Below are 25297 nucleotides of genomic sequence, written 5' to 3' on the forward strand. Positions count from 1 at the left end.
CCACGTAACAAGTAAACATTTATTTGATGTAAAATTCCCTGTTGCAGAATTTTAATGAGTACACTGAAAAAATCCTAAACTGTATTCTGGAAAATGGCTGGTCAGACTGAGTAGCCCTGCCGTGTCCCAGGCACTCTCTACACGAGCATACGTCTTTTTCACTGCCTCCTCCCTCCCTTCTACCCTTAAATGAGTGGGAAAACTCAGAATCAGGTGAAAAGGCTGTTTTAAGTCAGTCTTCAATCTGGGTGTGATCACACACACACACACACACACACACACACACACACCCGGTAACCTCAGCGGGTTCTGGGCCAGCCAGGGCTACGTAGAGACCCTGTTATCTGTCTTTATTTCGTTTGTGTCTTCCTTTTCACAGTTCTCCACAGGCCCTTCTCATGGCAGGTCCAGTCTCCAAAAAAGACATACATTAAGTGTAAATTTAAAAAATGCTAATGTTGGTCCAGTGGTGTGCATCTTTAGGCATAGCTACTGAGACAGGAGGATTGCTTGAGCCTAGAAGTTCTTCAGGGATAGCCTAGGTTGTCATAAGAAAGTAAGTCCATGAGGTGTGACGGGGCCAACCATGACATCAGCTCCCTGGAGGATTATTTCAAATTTGAGACTACCCTGTGCTATATAATGAGTACCTGGCCAGACAACCAGGAGCTGCCTAGTGAGACCCTGTCTATGAAAATGATAAATAAGTAAATCGATGGGCTGGGTACCCCAAGCATGTTTAAGGCCCTGAGTTTAATTCATTGCAAAAAAAAATTAAATTTAGAACACACACTTACGTATATGTATTTACAATACATATATATCAGTGTTAACGTGTAAGTGGAGCGGCAGAGTACGTGCGGGTTGTTTTCTATGGGGAGGGTCAGAAGACTTCTTTAAAAGTGGTTAGGCTGGCTGGGGCAGTGGTGGCGAATGCCTTTAATCCCAGCCCTCCGGAGGCCAGCCTGGTCTCCAGACTGAGCTCCAGAACAGCCAGAGCTGTTACACAGAGAAACCGTCTTGACCAAAACAAAGCAAACCGGAAGTGGTTAGGCTGGATGCAGAAGAAAGGTTAGGACCTTGGTCAGGTGGAGGAGGCCTCTGGTCGAGGTCCAAGCACTCAGGACCACTGTGGAAGGAGAGGCAGAGGAAAAGCATGCCGAAGGCCCTGTTTCTCTCCTACAGTGGGCAGTTCTCAGCTCCACTGCCCTCAGCTGACACACGTCAGGGGACATATTTCTTAGCAGGATCACTTGTAATTGCTAGTCCTAGTCACGTCTGCCTGCCCCACGCAATCCTCGAAAGACTTCCTTGTAAGTACACATTCTGAACTGTTTACTTGGAGTAAATGGCTCCTGTTCTCTGGCTCCTTCCCGAGAGAGATAAAGTCGGCCTCATTAGAGGAGGGACGTTTCTTGTTTGTTTTTATTTTTTGTTTGCCTCGAATCTCAGCACTTGAGAAGGTGCGAAGAAAGAACGCTGTAAGTTCCAGGTCAGCCTGGGTTAGAGTCAGACTCTCCTAGCTAGGTTTCCGTTGCTGTGATAAACACGGACCAAAACCAACTAGATGTTAACTGGGCTTATACACCCGATCACAGCCAACCATTGAGGCCAGTCAGGAACCGTGGAGGAAGACTGCTTGCTCCCCATGGCTTCCTTCACTCACTTGCTTATACAACCCAGAAACCGCCTGCCCAGGGGTGATGCCACCCACAGTGGGCTGGGCCTGTTCATATCAATCGTTAATCAAGAAAATCCCCCACAGACCAGTCTGATGGAGGCTGTAATTCCCCACAGACCAGTCTGGTGGAGGCTGTAAGTTCCCACGGATCCATCTTATAGAGGCTGTTCTTAAACTGAGGTTCCCTTCTCAGGTGGTTCCAGCTTGTGTCAATTGACAAACACTAACCAGCACAGAGGCCCTGCCTGACTAAAAACAAAAATGTGAAACTTTTTATTTAGTTTATTTTTATTTATTTAATTATCAGTAATTTTTAAGGCAATCTCATTGTGTAGCTTTGATTGGCATGGCGTTTACCATATAGTCCAGCCTGGCCTCGAACTCACAATCCTCCTGCATCAGCCTCGTGAGTACTGGGATTACAGTCATGCACTGCTATGCCTGGGTTATTTTACTGTTTAACTGTTTGACATGGTCCCCAAAGCAGAGCTGTGTAGGTAGGTGTACCAAGAGATGACTTCTGTCACAACTCCCTGCCTCCTGGTCTGGTAGGTGATTACCTCACAGCTCCCGCTGTTAGACTTACACAGGCACCTCTACTATTTGAGACACCTTGCTGGCCCTCCTTATTTTAGAAACTTAGGGGTCAGTGGTAACGAACGAATGTTCTGAATTCTCCTTCCTTGGAGATTGTGGGGTTTTGCTTTTGTTTTTCGTTATTGTTGTTGTTTTTCTGAAGTTTAGTTTTCCTGGATGTAGAATTCTGGGACAATAGTCTTTTTTCTTTCATTATTTAAAAGATGTTGTTCTGGGCTCGGGGGTAGCTCCATGGCAGAGCACTTGCCTGGCATGCGCCAGACCTGGGCTTACTTCCCAGTACTGCAAAATAAATACATAAATAGAAATAGATGATAAAAAGGGCATTGTTCTACTACCTTTTGGCTTCAGAGATTCTGATGAGGAATGCTCAGTCCACCATCATTGAAATGTTTGTTACTCATATACAGCTTGTCTATGGTTTGTTTTTGTCTTTTGAGACAGGATCTCGTGTATACCAGGTGGTCCTGGAACTCCCTAGGTAGTGGAGGATGACCATGAACTTCTCCTCCTCTGCCTCCATCTCCCTGGGATTCCAAACTTGCACCACCATGCCTGGAGGGTGTGGTTCTAAGGATAGGGTTCAGGGCCTCGACTGCTGGACACGCCCTCAACTGAGCCACATCGCCAGACCCTCAGTTTTGCTTTTCTTTGCCCTTAGTGTTTGACTTTCAGCTCTGTTATGGTGTGTCTGAGCATATATTTCTGTGTGGAATTTGTTTGTTTTTTAAGATACATTTATTATGTATACAGTGTTCTGCCTGCAGAGCAGAAGTAGGCAGCAGATCTCTTTACAGATGGTTGTGAGCCACCATGTGGTTGCTGGGAATTGAATTCAGGACTTCTGGAAGAGCAGCCAGTGCTCTTAACCACTGAGCCATCTCTCCAGCCCATTTCTGTGTGGACTTTGTTGAGGTCCCCTTTTATTTGCTTAGAGTGCCTCCCCCGACACCCACCCCTTCCTTCCTCCTTCCTGAGGCAAGTCTCACTCTGAAGCCCAACTTTTGACACACTTTCCGTCTCAGCCTCTCGGGTATTGAGATGATTGACATGCACCACCATACCCAGCGCAGAGTTATCTATTGATTATTTTTAATTTATGTATCAATCATAGAAGCTTGGGGTATAGTTGGACAAAAGAGTATTTTCTTAGTAGGAAGGTTTTGGGTTAAACCCACAGTCTTATGCATTAGCAGAGCATGGCAGAACATACCAATAATCCTGACACTGAGGAGGGAGGTAAAGGTAGGAGACCAGGAGTTCAAGGCCATCCTGGGCTCTGGTGAGTCACAGACCAACTCAGGCTACATGGGACCCTGTCTTTATTTATTTATTTTTAAGATTTATTTATTTATTTATTACGTATACAGTGTTCTGCCTGTATGTATGTTTGCATGCCAGAAGAGGGTACTAGATCTCATGTAGTTGCTGGGAATTGAACTCCAGATCTCTGGAAGAGCAGCCGGTGCTCTTAACCTCTGAGCCTTCTCACCAGCCCCAGACCCCATCTTTAAATATAAAGAAACCTCCTGTCTTAAAGGGGTACCATATTGTGTTTTAGTTCACGTGTTGGACCCTGTGGTGTTTGAACCAGGGATGTCTCTCTTTCCTCAAACACTTAGCAGGTCTTCCGGGTGTCACCTCAGACTCCTTCCTTCTGGCTTTTGCAGTGTGGCCTGAGACTGTTTCCTGAACTTACCCCGCTGAGCAATAGATTTTGATTTGGGGGTGCTGGGGATCCGACCCAGGGCCTTGTGCAAGATTCCAGGAACCCCTGAAGGTATAGGGTTTTTTTTTTCCTTTCACTGGTGAAGCTTATAGTAATTTTATTTATCAAGGGGTAGTTCATCTGACGTTGACTCTCCCTCCGTGACTCAAATGAGAGGAGTCTTTGCTGTCTTCTTATGTCCCCGCAGTCTTGGAGCTTCTGTTAATCCAGCTTGCTTCTGCGGTCTCTTTCCTCTCTTCCCCAGGATCGGTTCTGCCATCCGCCTCCAGTTTGACCCAGTTGGCCTCTGTCATCTCCCAAGTTTTCAGCCCATCCAGTGAATTCATAGTTTTATTATGTTTTCTATTTCTAAAATCTTCATTTGGCTGGTCTTTGTATCTTTTTTTTTAATTGAGGAAGAGGATGTTCTTTAAAGATTATTTTGATTTCATGTGCACATTTGCACCATAGATTTGCTTGGGCCCTCAGAGCCCAGAAGAAGACATCAGATCCCCTGGGGCTGGAGTTACAGACAGTTGAGCTGCCTTGTGGGTGCTGGGAACCGAACCTGAGTCCCCTGTGAAAACAGCCAGTGCTCTTAACCGCTAATCCGTCTCTCCAGCTCCTTCTCTTTCTTTCTGCACTCTCTGTCTTTTGTTTCAGGTCTGCCTCTCAGATGGTGGCCATAACAGCTGTCTTGACATTTTTCTGTGATAACCATAATGTCTGTGGCGCCTTGGGTTTATTGTCTATTCTCTTGCAAGAGAGAAAATTAATTATTTTAAGGTGTTTCTGATGTTATGCTATTTATGAGACTCTTGTTTAAATTCTATGGGAATTTGGGTATTTTAAGTTTTTCTTCTTTAAATTAATGTTTTATTTGTTGATTTTCTACTCATGAATGTTTTGCCTGGTGCCCATGGAGGTCAGAAAAGACTGTTAGATCCCTTAGAACTGGAATTGTGGATGGATACTAGATACTAACCACCATGTTAACTGGGAACTGAATTTAATAATAGGTTTCTCCATTGATAAGGTAAGCCAGATCAAGCCGAACTGAAAAAGCAAAAGAATAGGTATATTTAAGCAGGGCGGTAGTGGCACACGCCTTTAATCCCATCACTCGGGAGGCAGAGGCAGGCGGATCTCTGAGTTCGAGGCCAGTCTGGTCTACCAAGCGAGTTCCAGGAAAGGCGCAAAGCTACACAGAGAAACCCTGTCTCAAACAAACAAACAAACAAAAAGAACAGGTATATTTGAGCAAAGCAACTCCTGGCTGAGTCCTCCAGCCCAAGATTGGGACTGGAGAAGTCACGTGGCCGAACTAAAGCAGGGAGCTTATATACCCTGCAGGGGAGGGGTGATGACGGGTCCTCCACAAGGTGGGTTTGTGCCCAAGTGTGGTCAAAATCTGACCGATTTAGGCTGGGTATTGAGCTCCTGGCAATTCAGTGGAGGAGTTGCCACAGCCGCCAAGAATGTGGAACTGGGCTTTTTGGCACCTTTCTTTCTTGGACATTCTCTGAGAGGGTGGGGTTTGGAGAGAGAGGAATGGGACTTTCCAGATCCAGTAGGAGTGAGCTGGAGCTTCCAGCCAAACACCCAGGCCCTCTGCAAGATCAACAAGAGCCATGACTCTCAACCCCTGAACCATCCCCTCGGCCCCTTTAGCTGTTCTTGTAGGCAGTATGTGGATGTTTCCATTGTCCTTGCGGTTCTCTATGCATTTGTTCTGTGGTTTGGATCTGTCTCTCCTTTGTGCCCCCTGGTGGCCAGTCTCGGCAGTGCTCTGCTTAGAGGTTTGTTCTCAATGATCCTGGTTTATCATTATCTGTGGTCACATCTTCACTTGGGCAGCTCTGAGTGGAGAGGGAGGTCGAGCCTTTAAAAAAGATCTTTGCAAGGTAATTGTCTTGAATGCCTTTCTTTCAGCGATCTCCCTGACAGTTTGGCAGGGGCTGCGCCCTGGAGTTCTGGCTAGGCAGTGTGTTTTAGTCTCCCTCTGCTGAACTCATTCTGTAACTACTTCTGTCTACTTGGAGAGAGGGATGAGAGAGGAAAGGAAGAAAGGGGAAGCCTCTTCTGTGTGCCCTTGACCTGACCTTTTCCCCCCACTTTTTTCCCTTTCATTGAAAATAGTTTCTTGGGGTTTTTTTTTCTTCCTTACATAATATATCCTGATTACGGTTTTCTCTTGAATGAAAAAAGTGGGAACATGGCTTCTCCTAGGTATGGGGTGAGGAGAAAAGGGAGAGTACAGCCAGAAGCATCTAGAAGGGTCCAGGCTGAACTGGGCCATGAGAGAAGGTGGGGGCACAAGTGAGGAGCCATACAGCCAAAATGGCTGAGGCTACACAGGGCAGAGCAGTTATGGGGTGGGGTGGGGGCAGAGAAGCTTAGAGCAGGAGAGTTCAGGGTAGGGGGCCCAGTGAAAAGTGCTGAGGAGTCAGGACTTTGTCACAGGGGGGAGGCCGGTGGCCAGAGTCCGCTTTGATATGTTAAATAAGAACGTTTGTCCCAGGTTTGAGACCTAACACTCACCCTTAAGGCTTTCCAGTTCCTTCCCACCTCCCATCCTACAGGATCCAGTCCCTATCTATCTCTCATTAGTAAACAGCGTTTAGCCCAGCACCCAGGAGACAGAGGCAGGTGGATCTCTGTGAGTTCAAGGCCAGCCTGGTCTACAGAGCGAGATCCAGGACAGGCACCAAAAAACAACACAGAGAAAACCTGTCTCAAAAAAAAAAAAAAAAAAAAAAAAAAAAAAACCCAAAAAACAAAACAAACAAACTGAAAGCCATACTATAAAAAATATTTTTAATTTTTTGCCAGGCTTAGTGGTGCCCGCCTTTAAGCCTAGCACTGGAGAGGCATAGGCAGATGGATCTCTGTGAGTTCAAATCTAGCCTGGTCTATATAGTGAGTTCCAGGATAGCCAGGGTTACATAGTAAGAACCTGTCTTGTGTATTTAAAAAAAAAGTTTTAATTTTTTTATTGTATGTGTGTATGGTACATACTTATGTGTGTGCTGAGGCCAGCGAGAACTTCAAGTATGTCCTTCCGTCTTGCTTTGATTTATTTCTTCTCCTAATTTAAAAAAAAAAAAAAGATTTATTTATTTATTTATTTATTTATTTAATCTGTGTGTTTTGCTTGCATGTACATCTGCATGTACATGTGCATGCCTGGTGTCCTCTGAGGCCAGAAGAGGCAATGGATGCCCTGGAACTAAAAATGCAGATGGTCGTTAGCCATGATGTGGGTGCTGGGAATCAAACCTGGGGCCTCTGGAAGAGCAGCCAATGTGCCCTTAGCTGCTGAGCCCTCTCTCCAGCCCTGGTTTATTTCTTTAAGGCAGGGTCTCTTCTCTGAAGACAGAGCTCACCTGTTGAACTAGGGTGGCTGCTCAGTGAGCCCCGCCCACTCAATGCTAGAGTTACAGGCATGTGAAACCACGGCCAGTTTTTATATGGGTCCAGCGTGTTTGAACTTGGGTCTCACGCGGGCACAGCTGGCACACTTACCCACCGAGCCGTCTCCCTAGCCCTCATCCTGCATTTTTGTTAAGATTGCCGCTGTGTGTGTTCCAGACACAGGGCTGCTTGGAGTGGGTACGTCCTGCCCTCCCCTGTACTCCGACTCCCCTACGTCGCCCCCTTGCGGACAACTGTGTGCCTGGGCTGTGAGATTGCGGTCGCTGTTACCATAGGAGGTTGGACCTGAGAAAAAGAAAAAAAAAAAAATCTAATTTAAGAGTGAAAAGGAGAGCTCTCCCCAACGTGACCAGGAGAACCCCTGTCTCCTGCTTGCCATGCTAGAAGCTCTTGGTAGTTTCAGACTGTCCTGGTCTAGGCCAGGAGACACCAGAGAAAATAGACAGGAAACTGACTGGCAGTCCGGTGGCTCTTTGTGTCTTCCCACCTGCCTGCAGCCTGCTCTCGGAGTCCACACATAGCTTTGCCTTGACTTCCGCGCAGCATTCTTAGATGCATTCGGTGGAAGACACAGAGCAGAGTGTGGAGGCTGCTTAATGGGAAAGCTTCACCAGAAAGCCTAGTGGAGAACAGTTCAAGATTGTTTAGAGAAATTCTTCAAGCAAGAGTGGAGCAAGCAGCGAAGAATGTGACTAAGTGAGCACTTTTGATTCTGCCTCTTTGTCGCATATGCGGCTAGGTGTCTAGGGTTGTTGTTGTTGTTTTGTTTGTTTGTTTGTTTGTTTGTTTCTGGTTTCTCTGTGTAGCTTTGCGCCTTTCCTGGGACTCACTTGGTAGCCCAGGCTGGCCTCGAACTCACAGAGATCCGCCTGCCTCTGCCTCCCGAGTGCTGGGATTAAAGGTGTGTGCCACCACTGCCCGGCCTTGTTTTTGTTTTTTAAGACAGGGTCTCACCATGTTGCCAAGACTGGCCTTGAACTCACAGAGAGTGAGTTCTCTAGTTCTCTAGTGCTAGAATTAAAATACCCAGCCAGCTGACTAGTTTTGATTTTGCATGTCTTATCTTGATTGTAAAAATTAAAAATGACCCCTTTTTTGGATACAATTCTTTTGTAGTCCAGGTTATCCCTCAATTTTCCCCATAGTTGAAGCTGGCCTTGGGCTTTTGGGTCCCTTGTCTTTACCTCCTAAATGCTAGGATTATGGGCATGGACCGCCATGTCCAGTTATTAGATATGTATTTTTCCACTTATTTATTTACTGTATGTGTACAGGAATGCTAACACGCCACACTAGAGGTAGAGGACACCGTGGGAGAGTTGGTTCTCTCTTTCCACTGTGTGGCCTCTGGGGACCAAACTCAGGTCATCAGACTTAGTAGCAAGTGGGCTCACCTGCTAAACCATTCACCACCTCATTTTTTTGAAGGTTAGATTTAGGGGAGTTGAGGGGGTTGAGAAAGGGTCTCATGTAGCATAGGCTGATCTTGAACTTGCTATGTAGCTGGGAATGACCTTAGTTCCCCTGCCTCCATCCCAAGTAAATTTTTGTTTTTGTTTTTAAGATTTATTTATTTATTATGTATACAGTGTTCTGCCTGCACATGTCCTTGCAGGCCAGAAGAGGGCACCAGAACTCATTACAGGTGGTTGTGAAGCCACCATGTGAGTGCTGAGAATTGAACCCAGATCCTCTGGAAGAACAGTCAGTGCTCTTTAACTGCTGAGCCATCTCTCCAGCCCTCCAAGTAAATTTCTTGAAACATGTGGTTTTGAAATACCAGAAGTATTTTGATTTGTCATTTGGACATTTTGACTTAATGGATCTGATGCCTGTCATATTGAGTAAAGCTTGTAGGTGTTCTCTTGACGTTCTGATTGCAGTGTTAGCAAACCTGGCATGTTTTAGGTGGGGCACTCTACCCCTGGGCTGCATACTCAACTGCGAATGGTTTTTATTAACTTGTTTCAACATGGTCTTTCTTTAGTGTAACGAACCAGCTCTTCTTAGTGTACCAAACCTAAAAGTGAAACAAAGCCACTTCAGTGAAGGCATGAAATGACAGCACGATACTTGACTGATGGCTGAGCTTTTTCCCCTGAACTCTGCCCCTTTCTCATGTAAAAGTTACTTCAGACTGGCAGTGTAGCTCAGTTGGTAGAGCGTTTACCTAAGATTCACAATAGCCTGAATTTGATCCCCAGGCCTATATAAATTGAGTATGGTAGTGTGTGCCTGTGATCTCAGGAGTGGAGAGGATTCCAGGGTCATCCCTGGTGACACAGGAGAGTCTAGGCCAACCTGGGCTACATGAAACTATGTATCTCAAAATAAAACAAAACAGTATAACAGCACATGGTTGTAATCCCAGTAGATGGGGAATAGAAGCAGGATGAGAAGTTATTCAAGACCATCCTTGGCTACATTCCAAGTTTTAGGGCAGCCTGGGCTACATGAGACCCTGTTTAAAAAAACAAACAAACAAAAAAAGGCCCAATTGTTCACAGAGGATCAAGTTCAGGGCTTTATATCTAAGTGACCAATGAAAAGTATTTAAGGTAGTAGACTGTCATGGAAACAACCAAAATAGCTAAAATGAAAAAATGGTGATGCTAATTACTGGGAAGAAGATGAAGTCACTGGAAATCTTGAGCCAACCAGGAGGGATCTTAAACTAATACAACCACTTTAAATAGTTGTTCAGCTGTCTTGCCAAAGCTAGTTGTAAATGTGAAGCTCCTTTAATTAGCTATTCATTCATTGGTACTAATAAACAGAAAAATGTCAGCCACTTCCACTGAAAAGAGTGCACACAACTGTTTGGCTTGGCCAAACACCAGAAACTCTCCATATTATAGAATGGGCTTCGGAGTTACATAATCTCACACTGAAATTCTGTGTCATGTGAGAATAAGTAGATTACAAACACCTGTGATGAGATGAGTGCCTCTCACGGGCATGGTGTTAAACAAGAGAGATTTGTCTCCATCTAGGTGTGGGTCCCCTACATGTGTTTATACTGTGCAAACTCTTGTGGAGGCTGGGGTGTAACACGCTCAGTGAGTCGGTGCTTGCTTACTGTAGGCCACTTTTCTCTTGTGCCAGCCACTTCCCAAATAACCACACAGGGACTTGATATTAATTATAAATGCTCAGCCAATAGCTTAGGCTTGTTTTTAGCTAGCTCTTAAAACTTAAATGAACCCATTTCTATTAATCTGTGTGCTTTTCCAAGGCTTGTTACCTCATGTACTTACTTCCCATCCTGCTCATTCTGCATCTCATGGTGTCTCCTCTGACTCCACCCTTCTTCTTCCCAGCATTCTCTCTGCCCTGAAAATCTTTCCTAGCCATCGGCCAATCAGCTTTTTATTAACAACGAGAGCAACACATCTTCACAGTGAACAGAAGTATTATTCCACAGCAGCTTACCATGCACAAGACCCTGGGTCTTTTGTTCACAGCACTAGACAAAAGAATTCAATCAATCTTGTACTTTTTTTTTTTAACAAGGCTTCTCTGTCTGTCTAGCCTTAGTTGTCCCAGAACTCACTCTGTAAACCAGGCTAGTCTTGAACTTAGAGACCTGCCTGCCTCTGCTGGGATTAAAGCTCTGTGCCTTATACTTGTGTGTTCTCCTTTTCTCCCTTCCCCCGCTCCCCCGGGTCTCTTGTAGCCATAGCTGGCTTTGAATTTGATAGATAGCTGAAGATGCCCTGAACTTCCAATCCTCCTGTCTCAGTCTCCTGAATTTGGACACTTTCCTCCATAGGTCGTACACCTCGGTAAAAACTTGAATGAATGAAGGCTGATTGCTTTTGTTTGCTTGTTTTGTAAAGGAGTGACCTTTAGTCTATTACTTCTCCTTATTGAACTCACTAAATGAGAAGTTTTTTCACTTGATTAAGTAGATCCCATTGGATCAAGTAAAATAAGCTTGTATAGGATAGAGGATTCTTGTGTCAAAAAAAACTGGGCTGTCTCTTATCTGTGAATCTTTTTTGTTGGTTTTGTGTATGCGTGTGTGCTGAGACTCGAACCCGTAGCCTACTGCATATTAAACACACTGAGGTACCCACTCAGTGTACCACTGAGCTATGCTGCCAGACAAAGGAGAATAATCTTTTGTTTGTTGCTTTTGAGACAGGATCTTCCTGTGTAGCCCAGGCTAGCCTTGAACCTATGAGGGTTCTCCTGCCTCAGCTTTCCATGCTAAGATTACAGGTATACATCACCATGTCTAGTTGGGAATAATGTACATTAACAACAACAACAAGCCAGGCGGTGGTGGCGCACGCCTTTAATCTCAGCACTCGGGAGGCAGAGCCAGGCGGATCTCTGTGAGTTCAAGGCCAGCCTGGGCTGCCAAGTGAGTTCCAGGAAAGGCTCCAAAGCTACACAGAGAAACCCTGTCTCGAAAAACCACAAAAAAAAAAAAAGCAAAAAACAACAACAAACAGACAAACAAAACCCATAGAATGGATTCTTCAACTTACCCGAGTACCTTTAATGAAAAAAGTAAGGCCTGCTAAGTACAGAACTAATCTAAAAGGACCTTTAGGAGCATCTCCCTTGTGCAAATCTTCGCTGTAAACCTTTGCACAGTGATAGGTCAGGCAGAATGAATGCCTTTTGTGTTGACCCTTTTAAATGAAGAGCTTTTACATTCTGGTTGTAATTTGTGGGGACCCTATAACTCCCCCAACCCCTTCCTTTTGTTTTAGGGTTTTATTGTTGTTCGTGTGTTGTGTTTTCGCAGATCTTTTCACAGATGCTGCTGAGACTGAAAAAATGGCCCTGAGTCTGGAAGATTCTGAAGGGGTTTATTTTGTTCCATCGTTTAATGGATTACAGGTACTCTTTTTAAAAGTTACAGCATTTGCAAACAGTTTCTCATCCAGCCACACCCCAAATTACATGGCTGTGGCTCTGTTACCTGAACGAATAAACGGAACTGACATGAAAGGTACATTCTAGAACGGAGAAACTATGCAGAGTGAGCACAAATTCTGTAAGGGAGCGGTGTTCTCTGACTGAGCCCCTGATGGTTCGGGTGCACTGGCAGAATTCAGCTGCTGTCGACTTTCAGCTCTATTGAAGTGGGACCTAAAAGTTAGCAGATCGTCAGAGATCTTTTCATATGGCCTAGGGTTGTGTTATAAATAGGCACTTCGGAGTTGTTGGGCAGTGTATATCAGCAAATGGGTATTCTTTAGAGACGGTCGGTGTACTCTTGAGAATTAGAAAAATGATGTCACTGGCCCTGGTGGCGCATGACTTTAATCCCAGCACTGGCACTTTGGAGGCAGAGGCAGGAAGACCTCTGTAAACTCAAGGCCAGCTAGGACAACATAGAGAGACCCTGTCTCCAAAGAAAACAAAAAGAAGAGAATATATATGTTCTGAAGTGTATCTACAGGTTTCCTTAGCTTTTTTCTAAAAATCAACCTTTCTTTTCAACTTTTATGGTAGAGTATTGGTCACTTTGCCTGATCACAAGTGAACCCAGTAAAAGGCCTGGCTTTGAAATAATTAACTTTGTACTTAATTAACAGAGTTGTGCTTGCCTCTGACTTAGAATATGATCACAAAGACTTAGGAAAAGTTTTCAGTATAGAATTAAGAACAAAATTAACTGGGCAGTGGTTGTACACCCTTTAATCCCAGCACTCGGGAGGCAGAGCCAGGCAGATTTCTGTGAGTTCTGTGGTCTACAGAGCTGAGATCCAGGACAGCCAGGGCTACACAGAGAAACCCTGTCTAAAGCAAACAAACAAACAAAAAAGAAAAAAAAAAACCTCAACTCCTGTAAATAATTTTTTTCAGGGCTGGGGAAGTCAAATGTAGCTCTGTTAATAAAGCACTTGTCTAGAATACATTACGTCCTGACTTGATCTCCAATATTGCATAGAACAGGGTGTGGTGGTGCATGCCTGTAGGATTGAGGGAAAACTGTGCTGAGATTTTATAGTGTTTGTTTTGACAACATCTCTATGACTTCTCATTACCTCACATATCTCTGAAGTAATAGACTCTACAATTTAAAAGGGGCGAGTGTGGGGATTCAGCTTGCTGCTCTTCCAGAGGTCCAGTATTTACTTCCCAGTTCACCACAGCCTGTAACTCCAGCTCCACGGGATCTAGTGCCCCCTTCTGGCGTTTACAGCTATCTGCACACATGTAGCGTATATCCACAAGAACATAGGCCATACATAAAAATTTAAAAAAAAAATCTGAAAATCTCAAGGTGGTGGCTCAAGCCTGTAACCTCAGCATTTGTAAGGAGGAAGCAGGATCAGGGGTTCAAGGCTGGCTTTGCCTACATGGTGAATCAAGACCAGATTGGCCTGTATGAGATCACTACTAAAGGACAACCCCCAAGTACGTGGACACACACCTTTAATCTCAGCACTGGGGAGGCAGAAGCAGGTGGGTTTCTGTGAGTTTGAGGATAGCCTAGTCTACATAATGAGTTCCAGGCCAGTTGGGGCTACATGGTGAGACCATGTCTCAAATAAAATAAAATAGTTATCTTGTTTAATCACCTCTTTGGATTGTAATTTACTTTAAATTATTTAAATGAACATTCTCCTAGCATGGCTGTGTTTTATGATATACACCGAGCCTGTAGGTGTAATTTAGAACGTAAATGATGTTCTTTTTGTCTCTTACTTCAGGCCCCATTAAATGATCCCTGTGCATGTGCCTCTTTTATGGGATTGAAACATTCCACCAGTAAATACCATCTCGTCCGAGCAATCCTGGAGTCAATCGCTTTCAGGTAAACCCTGCCGGGACTCCCTCTGCCACCTTCGAACTGTGTCATGTCCTTTAGATCTGCCGCCAAACTGAACTCTTCTTTTCTGATGGAAGGATTCTTTTCAAATATATGTATTTCTTTAATTTTGTGTGTATATGTGAAGCGCTTGAATATATGTATGATATGCGCTGCATTCATGTAGAAGTCCTCAGAGGCCAGAAGATGTGTCCGATCCCCTGGAATTGGAGTCACAGACAGGTGTGAGCTGCCGTGTGGGTGCTGGGAACCGAACCCAGGTCCTCTGCAAGAGCAGCCAGTGCTCTTCACCACTGAGCCGTCCTCCAGCTCTTGGAAGGTTCTTGTCTTGTCTTGTTTTGTTTTGAGACAGGGTATCATACTGCTCAGGCTAGCCTGGAACTCATCTTGCAGCCCAGGCTGGCTTCAAAATCATGGCAGTCCTCTTGTTTGGGGTACCTAGTACTGAAATTACAGGTGTGAGCAACTTAATTTTATAAAATGAAAGAGAGGCTTTACTTCATTTTGTTTATTTCAGAATGTTTATTTTATGACTTACTATTTGTTCGTGTGTTTGGGTTGTGTGTTTGTGCACCATAGCACACATGTGGAGACCAAAAGACAACTAACGCTGTGGAGTCCGTTCTCCTCTTCCACCTTTCTGTGGCTTCTAGGGACCTCACTGAGGTCCCCAGGCTCGGTGGCAAGGACCTTTACCCGCTGGGCCACCTTGCTGGCACTCCTAATTTTTTTTTTTTTTTTTTTTTTTTTTTTTTTTTTTTTTGGTTTTTTCGAGACAGGGTTTCTCTGTGTAGCTTTGCGCCTTTCCTGGAGCTCACTTGGTAGCCCAGGCTGGCCTCGAACTCACAGAGATCCGCCTGCCTCTGCCTCCCGAGTGCTGGGATTAAAGGCGTGCGCCACCAACGCCCGGCCTGGCACTCCTAATTTTAATTAAATCATTAAACTTAGGCCTTCAATGTAGTGTGTGTACATGGTTGTAAATTTTTATTTTATTGTATTTTTTTTAATCTAAATTTTATTTTATGTGCTGGATGTCCTGTCTGAATCTCTGTCTATGCATCATATACATTCCTGGTGCCTACAGAAGCCAGAAGAGGGTGTCAGATCCCCTGGAATTGGACTTACAAGCTATTGCACTATTGCGAGCCTCCATTTGGGTCCTGGGACTTGAATCCAGGTCTCCTGGAAGATCAGCAAGTTTTTTAACCACTGAGCCACCTCTCTAGCCCCTCAATTCAGTATGATTTAATTTGTTCTTGTGGCTCTATTTGATAATACCAGTAACACTTAGATTTGATACCTAAAAACGGAATGATTTTTTAAGATAGCCCAGGCTGGGAAAATAGCTCAGAATAGAGCTTGTACTTTGAGCATGTGAGGATCTGAATTTTGTCTCTCTAATTCTCAAAGGGAGAACTCAAACCAACAACAGTCTGTTACACCCAAAGACTGAATAATAAGATTTATTCTTTATGTGTGTTTCCCTGGTCTCTTGATTATTGGACAAGTGTAGTGTATGGTTAATACCGGTTGTCAACTTAAAATGATGTAGAATCTCACAGGAGGCCAATCTCTGGGCATGTGGTACGATGGTGTCTCAGAGCAGGTTAACTGAGGGAGGGAGACCTGCTCTAACTGTGAACTGACGCAGTGTACACTTCTCTCAGCTCCTGACTGTGGGTGCGCCTCACCTCCACTGCCCAAGTTTCCTGTCATGATGGATTGTGCCCTCCAACTGTGACCGTACATTACCTCTTCCTTCCTCCCTTAAGTTTCTTTTCGTTACTTATTTTATCTTTGCAATGTGAAAAGTAACTAGTACTCGGGAGGCAGAGACAGGTGGATCTCTGTGAGTTTGTGGCCAGCCTGGTCTACAGGGTGAGTTCCAGGCCAGCCAGGGATACATAATGAAATCTTGTCTTCAAAAAAGAAATTTAAAAAAAGGAACTGTCATCAGGTGTGAGGTCACATGCCTATAATCCTGAAACCTTGGGATGCAAAAGCAATAGGATCAGGAGGTATGAGACAACCTTGGCTACATAGGAAAGGAGTTCAAGGCAATACTGACTAGGTAAGACTCTGTTTCACAAAAAATATATAATAATAACTGGGAACTGGTAGGATATCTCAGTAGATAAGAGCACTGGTTGCTCTTGCACAGGATCCAAGTTTGGTTCCCAGGACCCAAATAGAGCTCATTACCATCTCTTAACTCCAGTTCCATATCGAGGACTAAGGGGGTCCAGCCCCTCGATAGTCCCCTCCCAGGGTCCGGGAAGAATCTACAACCAGCTGATAATTAATCTTTGATGAGAAGAAATGAATCTATGTACACGAAACTCCTTAGCCCGTACAAGCTTATATTCTGCTCTCATATTTAGCTCATTTCTAGCCTGATTTCTCTCTACACTTGTCTTCGATCCCCTCTAGGTTCTATCTTAATTCCTTCATCTAGTTCTGCCCCTTCTAGGTTCTCATCCATCTTGTTCCTTCCCATATCAGCTCCTCTCCCATCTCCTTCTCTCTCCTCATCTTGTCCTTCCCCATCTGGCTCTTCCTCATCTCCCATCTCGTTCCTCTAGTCCTCTCTTCTAGCCCTTCAATCTAGTTCTTCCCCATCTCAGTTTGTTCCTCTCAAGTTCTTACCCATCTAGTTCTTCCATTCTCTTTTCTCTTCTCTGTCCTCCACGTGCCCTGGAAGTCCTGGTATATATACACTTACAAGGAGTAATCCCTTGACAGTGTAAAGCCAGGCTTCCAGAGTCAAATGGAGGGGTGATAAGAATCACATAGAGAGGTAATAACCGTTAATTATCATTTGCAACCCCAAAGGGAAGTGACCAATGGGGAAATGAATTAACTAAAGGCTAAATTCAGGTAATATCTAAGAAGAGGGCTCTTATGTGCTCAACTATAATCTTAAACGTGATTGGTAGAAAGTGTTGAGAATCTATAAGTTGCTAGGTCAATGGGAGAAAATAAAACTTCTTTTTTCCTGTGGCTCCTATCTGTCCAAGCTATCTGCCATTTTTCTGAAGGGTGGGGGAAAGTGTGCTCAGTCGCTAGGCAACCTGTGTACAGCTAGATGCCTCTGGTGATAGTTAAAGGGAGGTCTGGGGAAAAGGTTTGGGAAAGGAGGAAGTAAAGCTTAATTGACACATCCGCCAGGCCTTCTCAAACAGGTAGCCCGGATGCTTAAGTCTGTTCTTAGAGAGTCCAGAGGTATCTCTGATAAAGTACTTTCCTCCATCTGGGGATGGACCTGGCCGGATGCTACCAATAATGATAATTACAGGGAGGCTTGAACTGGAGTTCTGGCTAAGCATAGCTGTCAGCGCAGAAGATTATCTAAACATTCCTAGAAGTGGTTATGTAAGGAGTTAGCGGTCTATAAAGTTAGTAAGGCTGTAAGAAAGGAGGGTCTGAGCTAAATTGTGTAAAGCTATTACTTAACATCCACCTGACCTAGGTGGTATCTCCTTGTGGAATTTATCTTAAATCAGGAGACTTGCATGTGGACTGTTATTACTGCTAGTCCTTGAAAGTGGCCAGGGGAGATATCTGATTCCAGAGAAAGCCTTTCCTGAGGCTGTTCTCCAAATACCTGGAATGTGTATGTCCAGAGAATGATCAGTCCACACTGTTAGCCCTTCTTAGGGAAAAGTCAATTGGGAAACCTATGAAGGCACACATGATTTGTAACAAGCCAAGTAACACCAAAAACTCCTTGGGATTTGGCTTCCTCTGGAGGAATTCTCTGATCCCTCCAGGTAGTGACTTTGCCATAACCAGCTGAGTTCTTATGATATATTCCTGCGGCCTGCAGCAGTTCCAGGGGATCTGATGTCCTCATCAGAGGCTCTCCCAGACACTTTGCTCACATTGTACACATACACAGCTACAGGCAAAATTCCCATACACTTAAATAAATCATTGAATTCTCATAAATAAGGAGTGTTTGTTTTGTTTAAAGTAATTTTTTTATGAATACAAAATGATACATTTGGTACATTTACATGTTGTTTGAGGATATCATAGTAAAGGCTACCAACTAAATAGATACTCTCTTGAAATGCTCCTTTCTAGACTGGCAATAAATTAAACCTAGTTGTCAAATAAAGATTGCACTGTTGTACATGAAGGTGGAACACGGGAGGATGCATGTCAGGTTTATCGGTGTCCAGTTGGCCAGTATTTCTAAAGGAGTTTCTTTTGCATCTTTTATCAAGTTAAGTAAATAAAACCATAGTTGATGTTTGTTTGAAACTTCAGAGTGAAATACAGAATTATGACGTGAGTACGCTCTCAATCGCTGTCTTGTCTTTGACTAGGAACAAACAGTTATACGACATGATGCAGAAGGAAATCCGGATCCCAGTCACGAATATCCGGTATGTAAGTCTTGTTTATAACAGGTCCAGTTAGGAGCTACAAAATCAGCCTGATGAGTTAGTTCAGTGATGAACATTCTCATGGTTTTCAGCCCCAGCACTACAAAACAATCAAACTAGAAATTAAAAAAAAAAAAGCAGTAGCTGTTATTTATCTTCATTTTTTTCTTGACTTCCAAAGCTTATGTCTACTTCTTCAGCAATAAAATTGTTGGTCATAGCGATGTGGAGAGAAAAATGCTAGTTTTGGATTATTGAGACTATAACACAATATGAAATTTCAGGAGACCCTGTCAAGTATGTATATTATATAGAAATCATTAACATTTCACTATTGTGTTGTAGCTATCTTTTTGGTGTGGAGGCATCAAATTGTTTTACCTTGTCATATTTTTTTTACTTGTCATAATTTTGAACTGGTACCAGAACAAACAAGAGATGGAAAAGCGGTGACCTGGATAAAGAATAGTATTTGCCGGGAAGGGGACGTTGGTGACTTCAGTTGCACACGCACTGAGTCCACCACACACCGACAGACAGCTCCAGAGCCATGGCCACACACACGGCCCTGGGTAAACTCAGTGGGTCACAGAATAAGACTAATAGACTTCATTATTAATGAACATGAGAAAAAAGATGTAGGGGGGCCTGGATGGGCAGAGAGAGCAGGGAGATGGGAGAGGTCGGGGTGAACGTGGTTAGTATGAATTGTGTACATGTGTGAGATTCTCAAAGAGCAAATTTAATGAAGAATAAAAAGGAAATTAGTTGAAGATTACTCAGTAAGATCCTATAAACCAGTCATGGTGGCATATGCCAGATCCCAGCACTCTGAGAGACAGGGACAGGTGGACCTGGAGTCACTTGGGAGTCAGGGACAGGAGGATCAGGAGTTTGTGCTGCTGAGTCCAGGCCAACCTGGGCTTCGTTTTCTGTTTCTGTTGTAAAGATCTTGTCATAAGTTCAGTGCTAAGCAATAATAAAAATGTGCCTGGTCTACAAAGGGAGTTCCAGGACCAGAAAAACCAAAACCAAACAAAAGCCTCCCTATAATAATAATAAAAGTGCAGATGGGTTGGAGTCGCAGCTCAGTGGTACTTGCTTACTTAGTACCTGTAAAGCCCTGGCGTGGCTCTCCCAGACGCTAACTTCATACTGTGGTAACCCACATAAAAACAGTTCATGCTCTCTCTCCCAGTTGCTCACCTGGCTGATCTTGCTTCCCACAGAGCGGACGGAGGAGTCTGTAACAACGGTTTTGTTATGCAGATGACTTCAGACTTGATTAATGAGAGGATAGACAGACCAGCCCACTTCGACATGTCCTGCTTAGGCGCGGCCACCCTGGCCGGCCTTGCTGTTGGTACGTGAGGTCTTTGTAAAAGTGAGCGCTTTCTTGGAAGCTGTTTCTGCAATAGCACTGCTCCTCTACAGTCCCAGAGCTAGAGAGAGCGTCTGGAAGGTGTGTGTGTGTGTGTGTGTGTGTGTGTGTGTGTGTGTGTGTGTGTGTGTGTGTACATAGACCTCTGGCTCACCCGTTGTCCTCTGACCTCCTTGGTGGGTGTGTCAGCCTAACCGTCCTAACTTGACTACCTCGAAGAACTGTGACGTGAGGATGTTTCAGGGTCAGCTGCTTTGGTCTCCAGCAAGGGATGGTCTTGGGATGAACTTTCTCAGTGTACAATATTAAAGAAAAGAACTGTAAGATGGGTGTTGTTCAGGGGGGGTCTCTTGAAGTGTGGAAACCACCATAGTTACCCCTTGTGGTGGACACAACAAGGAAAAGTGAAAATGTAGAGCCAGAGGGCAGGGTCAGGACCAAGAGGTGAAAATGAACTAAACGGAAATGATAGTGCTGAGAGGAAATCGTAGCTAACCCAACCTAACAGGATACTCCTGAAGCAGGCAAGGGTTACCAGATAGCGCCTGGGGTGAACCTTGAGGCCCAGAAGTTGTGACATTGTTAATAAGAGATCAGATGCGTTGCAGTGTAGAGTTTGAGGGTGTTTGCCCCGAGACCCATCCTCATTTTGGAAATCAGCCGTTCCTTTCCTTACGGCTTTTGTTGAGTGCCTTCTACAAGACAGTTGCTGCTGGGAATCCAGAAGTGAAAGCCACATCCCTGATCTCTGGTGGGATCAGGCAGATGCCGCCCGGGTCAGATCTGTGATAAACCCAGCAGAGACTGATGGTGGGAAGCCACTGGATAGAAGTTCCGGAAGAGGCAGCTGTGGCCTGGCATCTAACAGAGCAGGGTGGGGGAGAGTGAGAAGTGGGTGGTTCCAGAGACAAGAGGCTTTGAGATGAAGAGGCTTTTCCAAAGGAAAGCACTGCTGTGGAGGGAAAGAGGGGTGCTGCTGGGCTCCACAGTGAGACCCAGGCACAGTGATGCACATGTGTGCAAGCACACACACACAAAGACACACACACATAAATACACACATACACACAAAGACAAACAGATGCACATAAAGACACACACATAAATACACACACACACACACACACACACACACACACACACAAAGACACATAGATACACACAAAGGCACACACATGCTGGGCAGTGATGGCACGCCTTTAATCCCAGCACTTGGGAGGCAGAGGCAGGCGGATCTCTGTGAGTTTGAGGCCAGCCTGGTCTATAGAGGGAGTTCCAGGACAGGCACCAAAACTACACCGAGAAACCCTGCCTCGAAAAACCACAGGGGGGTGGAGAATGAACGAATTAAAAAGAAAAACCACAAAAAAAAAAAAAAAGAAGAAGAAAGGAAAAAAAATCCTTGAAGTTGAGCCTAGTGTATTGGCACACATCTTTAATCCAGCTCTGGGGAGTGGGCAGGACAAATCTCTGAGTTCGAGGCTAGCCTGGTCTACAGCCAGGGCTGTACAGAGAAACCTTGTCTTGAAAATCCAAAATAAACAAATAAATAAATGAGTACTTAAGTAGTGAGCTTCCTGACAAGACGTCCTAGCACTTGAGGCTATGATACAGTTACAGATGTGTGCTTTTGTTTGCTTGTTTTGGGTTTTGTTGTTGTTGTTGTTTTCCGAGACAGGGTTTCTCTTTATAGCTTTGGAGACATTCCTGGATCTCACTTTGTAGCCCAGGCTGGCTTCGAACTCACAGAGATCCGCCTGTCTCTGCCTCCCAAGTGCTGGGATTAAAGGCGTGCGCCACCAGTGTACCACCACAGGCTGGCTTCTTTTGTCACTTTTTTTTTCCGTTTTTTTTTTTTTTTTTTTTTTTTTTTTCCGAGACAGGGTTTCTCTGTGTAGCTTTGCGTCTTTCCTGGGACTCACTTGGTAGCCCAGGCTGGCCTCGAACTCACAGAGATCCGCCTGGCTCTGCCTCCCGAGTGCTGGGATTAAAGGCGTGCGCCACCACCGCCCGGCCTATCAGTTTTTATTATGAATTAAACATCCTCTTTTCAGCAAAACAATATATGCTAGAACTATAATTTTATCTTGGATTAGAATTTAAATAACTTAATATTAAACACTGTTGTTTCAAAATTACATTCATTCCCATTTTGGGCTTTTAGATAAAGTTTTAGATAAAGTTGCCAGTTACCTCAAGACAATCTTAACTTATCTTCATTTATTTTTGTTGTATAAAAGGAAAATACAAGTTGTTTGTGGTAGCTCATACCTGCATTCCCTGTACTGGTGAGGGTGAAGCAGGAGGATCATAAGTTCAAAGCCAGCCTGAGTAATTTAGTGAAATGCTGTCACAAAGTAAAAAGCTGAAAGCTGAAGGAGGTGTGTGTGTGTGTGTGTGTGTGTCTGTGTGTGTGTGTCTGTGTGGGAACACTTGCCTATTGTGTGTATAAACAAAAAGTGATATAATGCCATTCAAAAATAAAGCTAAGAGTTCAAAAGCAAAATATTTTTTTAATTGTGGTGTATCTATTCGCAAGTGTATCCATTTGATCATGTATACATTTCCAAAGCCACAAGTGTTCTGAACTGCATTTTCACATACTAATTGTTCTTCTTGGCACAACTCACATAAACTGGTGGATATATCTCCTGAGCTCGTTATTTGCCTTAATTTCTGAGATTTTTTTTCCCCATCTGTAGGATTTTGGGCGGACAAGGAGGAGCTCCAGAAGCTTCGGCAGAGCGAAATGGTTTTCAAGCCCCAGAAGAAGTGGCAGGAATATGAAGTAAATATGGAGAACTGGGTGAAAGCCGTGAAACGCTCCATGAATTGGTATAACAAGACCTAACGCTGAGGAGCCGACAAAAACCCCACACGACAGGCTGACAGACGGACAGATGGGAGCTCAGGGATGGCCGACAGGACCCTGGCTGAGAGGAGACCATCCAAATGAGCCTCATGAGGAGAGAAGTGTTGCTCTTTTTAAAAACTCACCAAGAAAATTTTCTTACTTTTTAAATCCAGATCTTAGTGACATTTTAAGGCAGCAATGATACCTCAAAATTGTGTCTTCTTTCTTCTAGCAACTTCCAAAGGACATTTCCACTCCCAACTGCATTTTGATAGTTATGAGTCCTGCTCTTTTCTATACAGGGTCAATGGCACATGGGTCGTAGTTCCTCACCCTCAGAGAGCCATCATGTTGTTAAAAGTTATGAAAAAATTTTCTTGTTTAAAATCAAGTGGGCTACTTGAAATTCATATAGCTAAAAAAGGAATAATTGAGAAAACAAAACGTTTTTTTGTACAAAGCCATAATTTTTAAGTAACATATCCAAATCTGAGCTTTGTGCCACTCTGAAGTGAGCTCAGTGGTCAGCGCTTTCCTTCCTTGTGTGTAAAGACACTCCCTTAATTCTTCCTGCACAGCCTCTGTTATTGTTACTAAGGTATAGTGTCCCTGTATAGCCCAAGCTAGCTTGAAACTTCAGATTCTCCTGCCTCAGCCTCTCAGGTCCTGGAACTCTACGTGTGCACCATGATGCCTAGGTGAGCACTCATCCATGGAGGAACGGATTTTAGTTAGTGGACTGAAAAGGCTGTTTGTGAATCCGGGACTTTAGAGGCTGAAGGCGGAGGAGTATGAAGAGGGAGGACTGTGAGCTTGAAGCCTGTCCAGACAATGTGGGGAGTTCTAGGCAGTCTGGGGGACATAGTGAGGCCCTGTCTTTAAAAAAACAACAACAACAACAACAAAAAAAAAAACCTTCCGTTTTATTTTGTTTGGAGAAACATCTGCTGTCTAACTCATGCTGGTTTCTAACTCTTGAGCCTTTTGCCTTAGTCTCCAGAGTAACATTCTATTTTTATAAAATGCAGGTCGTTCTTTATATTTCTTTATTTGTTGAAATGCTTGCATAAATGTCCCTTTTTAAAAAGTGCCTACTTGACAAAGTTTAAATTATTAATATTAGGTTTTTGTTGTTGTCTTGTTTTTGTTTTTGTTTTGGATTTTTTGAGACAGGGTTTCTCTGTGTAGCTTTGGAGCCTGTCCTGGAACTCACTGTGTAGACCAGACTGGCCTCGAACTCACAGAGATCCGCCTGCCTCTGCCTCCCCGGTGCTGGGATTAAAGGCGTGCGCCACCACCGCCAGCGGCTTTTGTTTGTTGTCTGTTTTGTTTTGCAACTAGGTCTCATTATGTAACTCAGGCTGGCCTAAAACACCAGGTCCTCCTGACTCGGTCTCCAGAGGTGCTAGGATTGTGGGAGTGTGCCATACCTGGCCTCAGAGTTTACTGTAAGTGCCCTAGTTTATTGGTAACTTAAGAATTGCTTTCGTGGGCTATTTATTGATGTATCTTTTGCTGTTTGTCTGTCCTGCTCACCTCTGAGAGATAACTGAGGCTGGCTGACAAGGTGATGGACCTTGTGCTTGATAATGATTGCCGTTAGGGTACCACTGAGCCAGTCCCCCCCAAAGAACCCTTGTTGCTGGAAACAGTGTCAATGAACATTGAGAGAAGCCTCGGGCTGGGTATAAAATTGTCATGGGACAGTTGACAGTGTTCCGGCCTCTTCTGCGTCGCTTGCCCCTCTCTCCACTGGGGATTTGGAGTTTGAGAGTGAATGAACTTTTTCCCATCTTGGTCACTATCATAACCATTATAGAACTACCTGCTACATAAATGTGTCACTAAAGGAGCAGCTGTTAAGAAGGAATGTTGCTGCTGCTATCATGTGTCCATTTGGGAGTCAGTTATACTAGAATGAATAGCTACATTGTACTTTGTGAAAATTGTTTCCCTGGGCTCCCAGTGTCTTCAATTATTTTAAAAAAAAGTTTCTTAAAGGAAACATTATAGCAAACACATTGCATCATTAACTGCATTAACAGTTCGAGAGCCAACGGGATGGCTCCGCAGGTGCAGGCGCTTGTCATACAAGCTTGCCAACCTGAGCTCAGCCCCTGACCTTCCACCATGCAAAGGTGGAAGAAGAAAACCAACTCCAGAGTGTTCTTATGACCTCCACGTGTGCATGGTGCTGTGCACACACTCTCCGTAGTAACAATAAATAAAAACTCTAAAAAAGATTTGGAAGTAGGTTTTGTTAGAAGTATTTTTGTTTACTGCAACAAATCAGATCGTATGTAGATAGCTTACTCTTTTTCTCCTACGTTTTTACATAGCTTTGTGACCAGTTACAGGTTTTCCCATCAGTCATGTGAAAGCTGCTTTATTTAAATATTTTATAGATTCTGCTGGTAGGTATGATTTCATGGGAAGTAATTTTGACCTTTTGTA

The 25297-nt window shown here is 44.1% G+C and overlaps 1 protein-coding gene across 1 annotated transcript in view; it reads left to right on the forward strand.

The window, feature by feature from the left end:
* The window catches only part of Gk5 (glycerol kinase 5), a 69832-nt gene extending 45831 nt beyond the window's left edge, over positions 1-24001 (forward strand). Inside the window, exons 12-16 of the mRNA XM_028866017.2 lie at positions 12181-12275; positions 14099-14202; positions 18549-18608; positions 19838-19971; positions 22692-24001. Coding sequence (XP_028721850.1) covers positions 12181-12275; positions 14099-14202; positions 18549-18608; positions 19838-19971; positions 22692-22840 — 542 coding nt within the window. The 3' untranslated portion in view covers positions 22841-24001. The remainder of the gene's footprint in view (positions 1-12180; positions 12276-14098; positions 14203-18548; positions 18609-19837; positions 19972-22691) is intronic.
* Positions 24002-25297: the final 1296 nt, after the last annotated feature.

This window comes from Peromyscus leucopus, chromosome 7 (assembly GCF_004664715.2).
Source record: "Peromyscus leucopus breed LL Stock chromosome 7, UCI_PerLeu_2.1, whole genome shotgun sequence".
NCBI lineage: Eukaryota > Metazoa > Chordata > Mammalia > Rodentia > Cricetidae > Peromyscus > Peromyscus leucopus.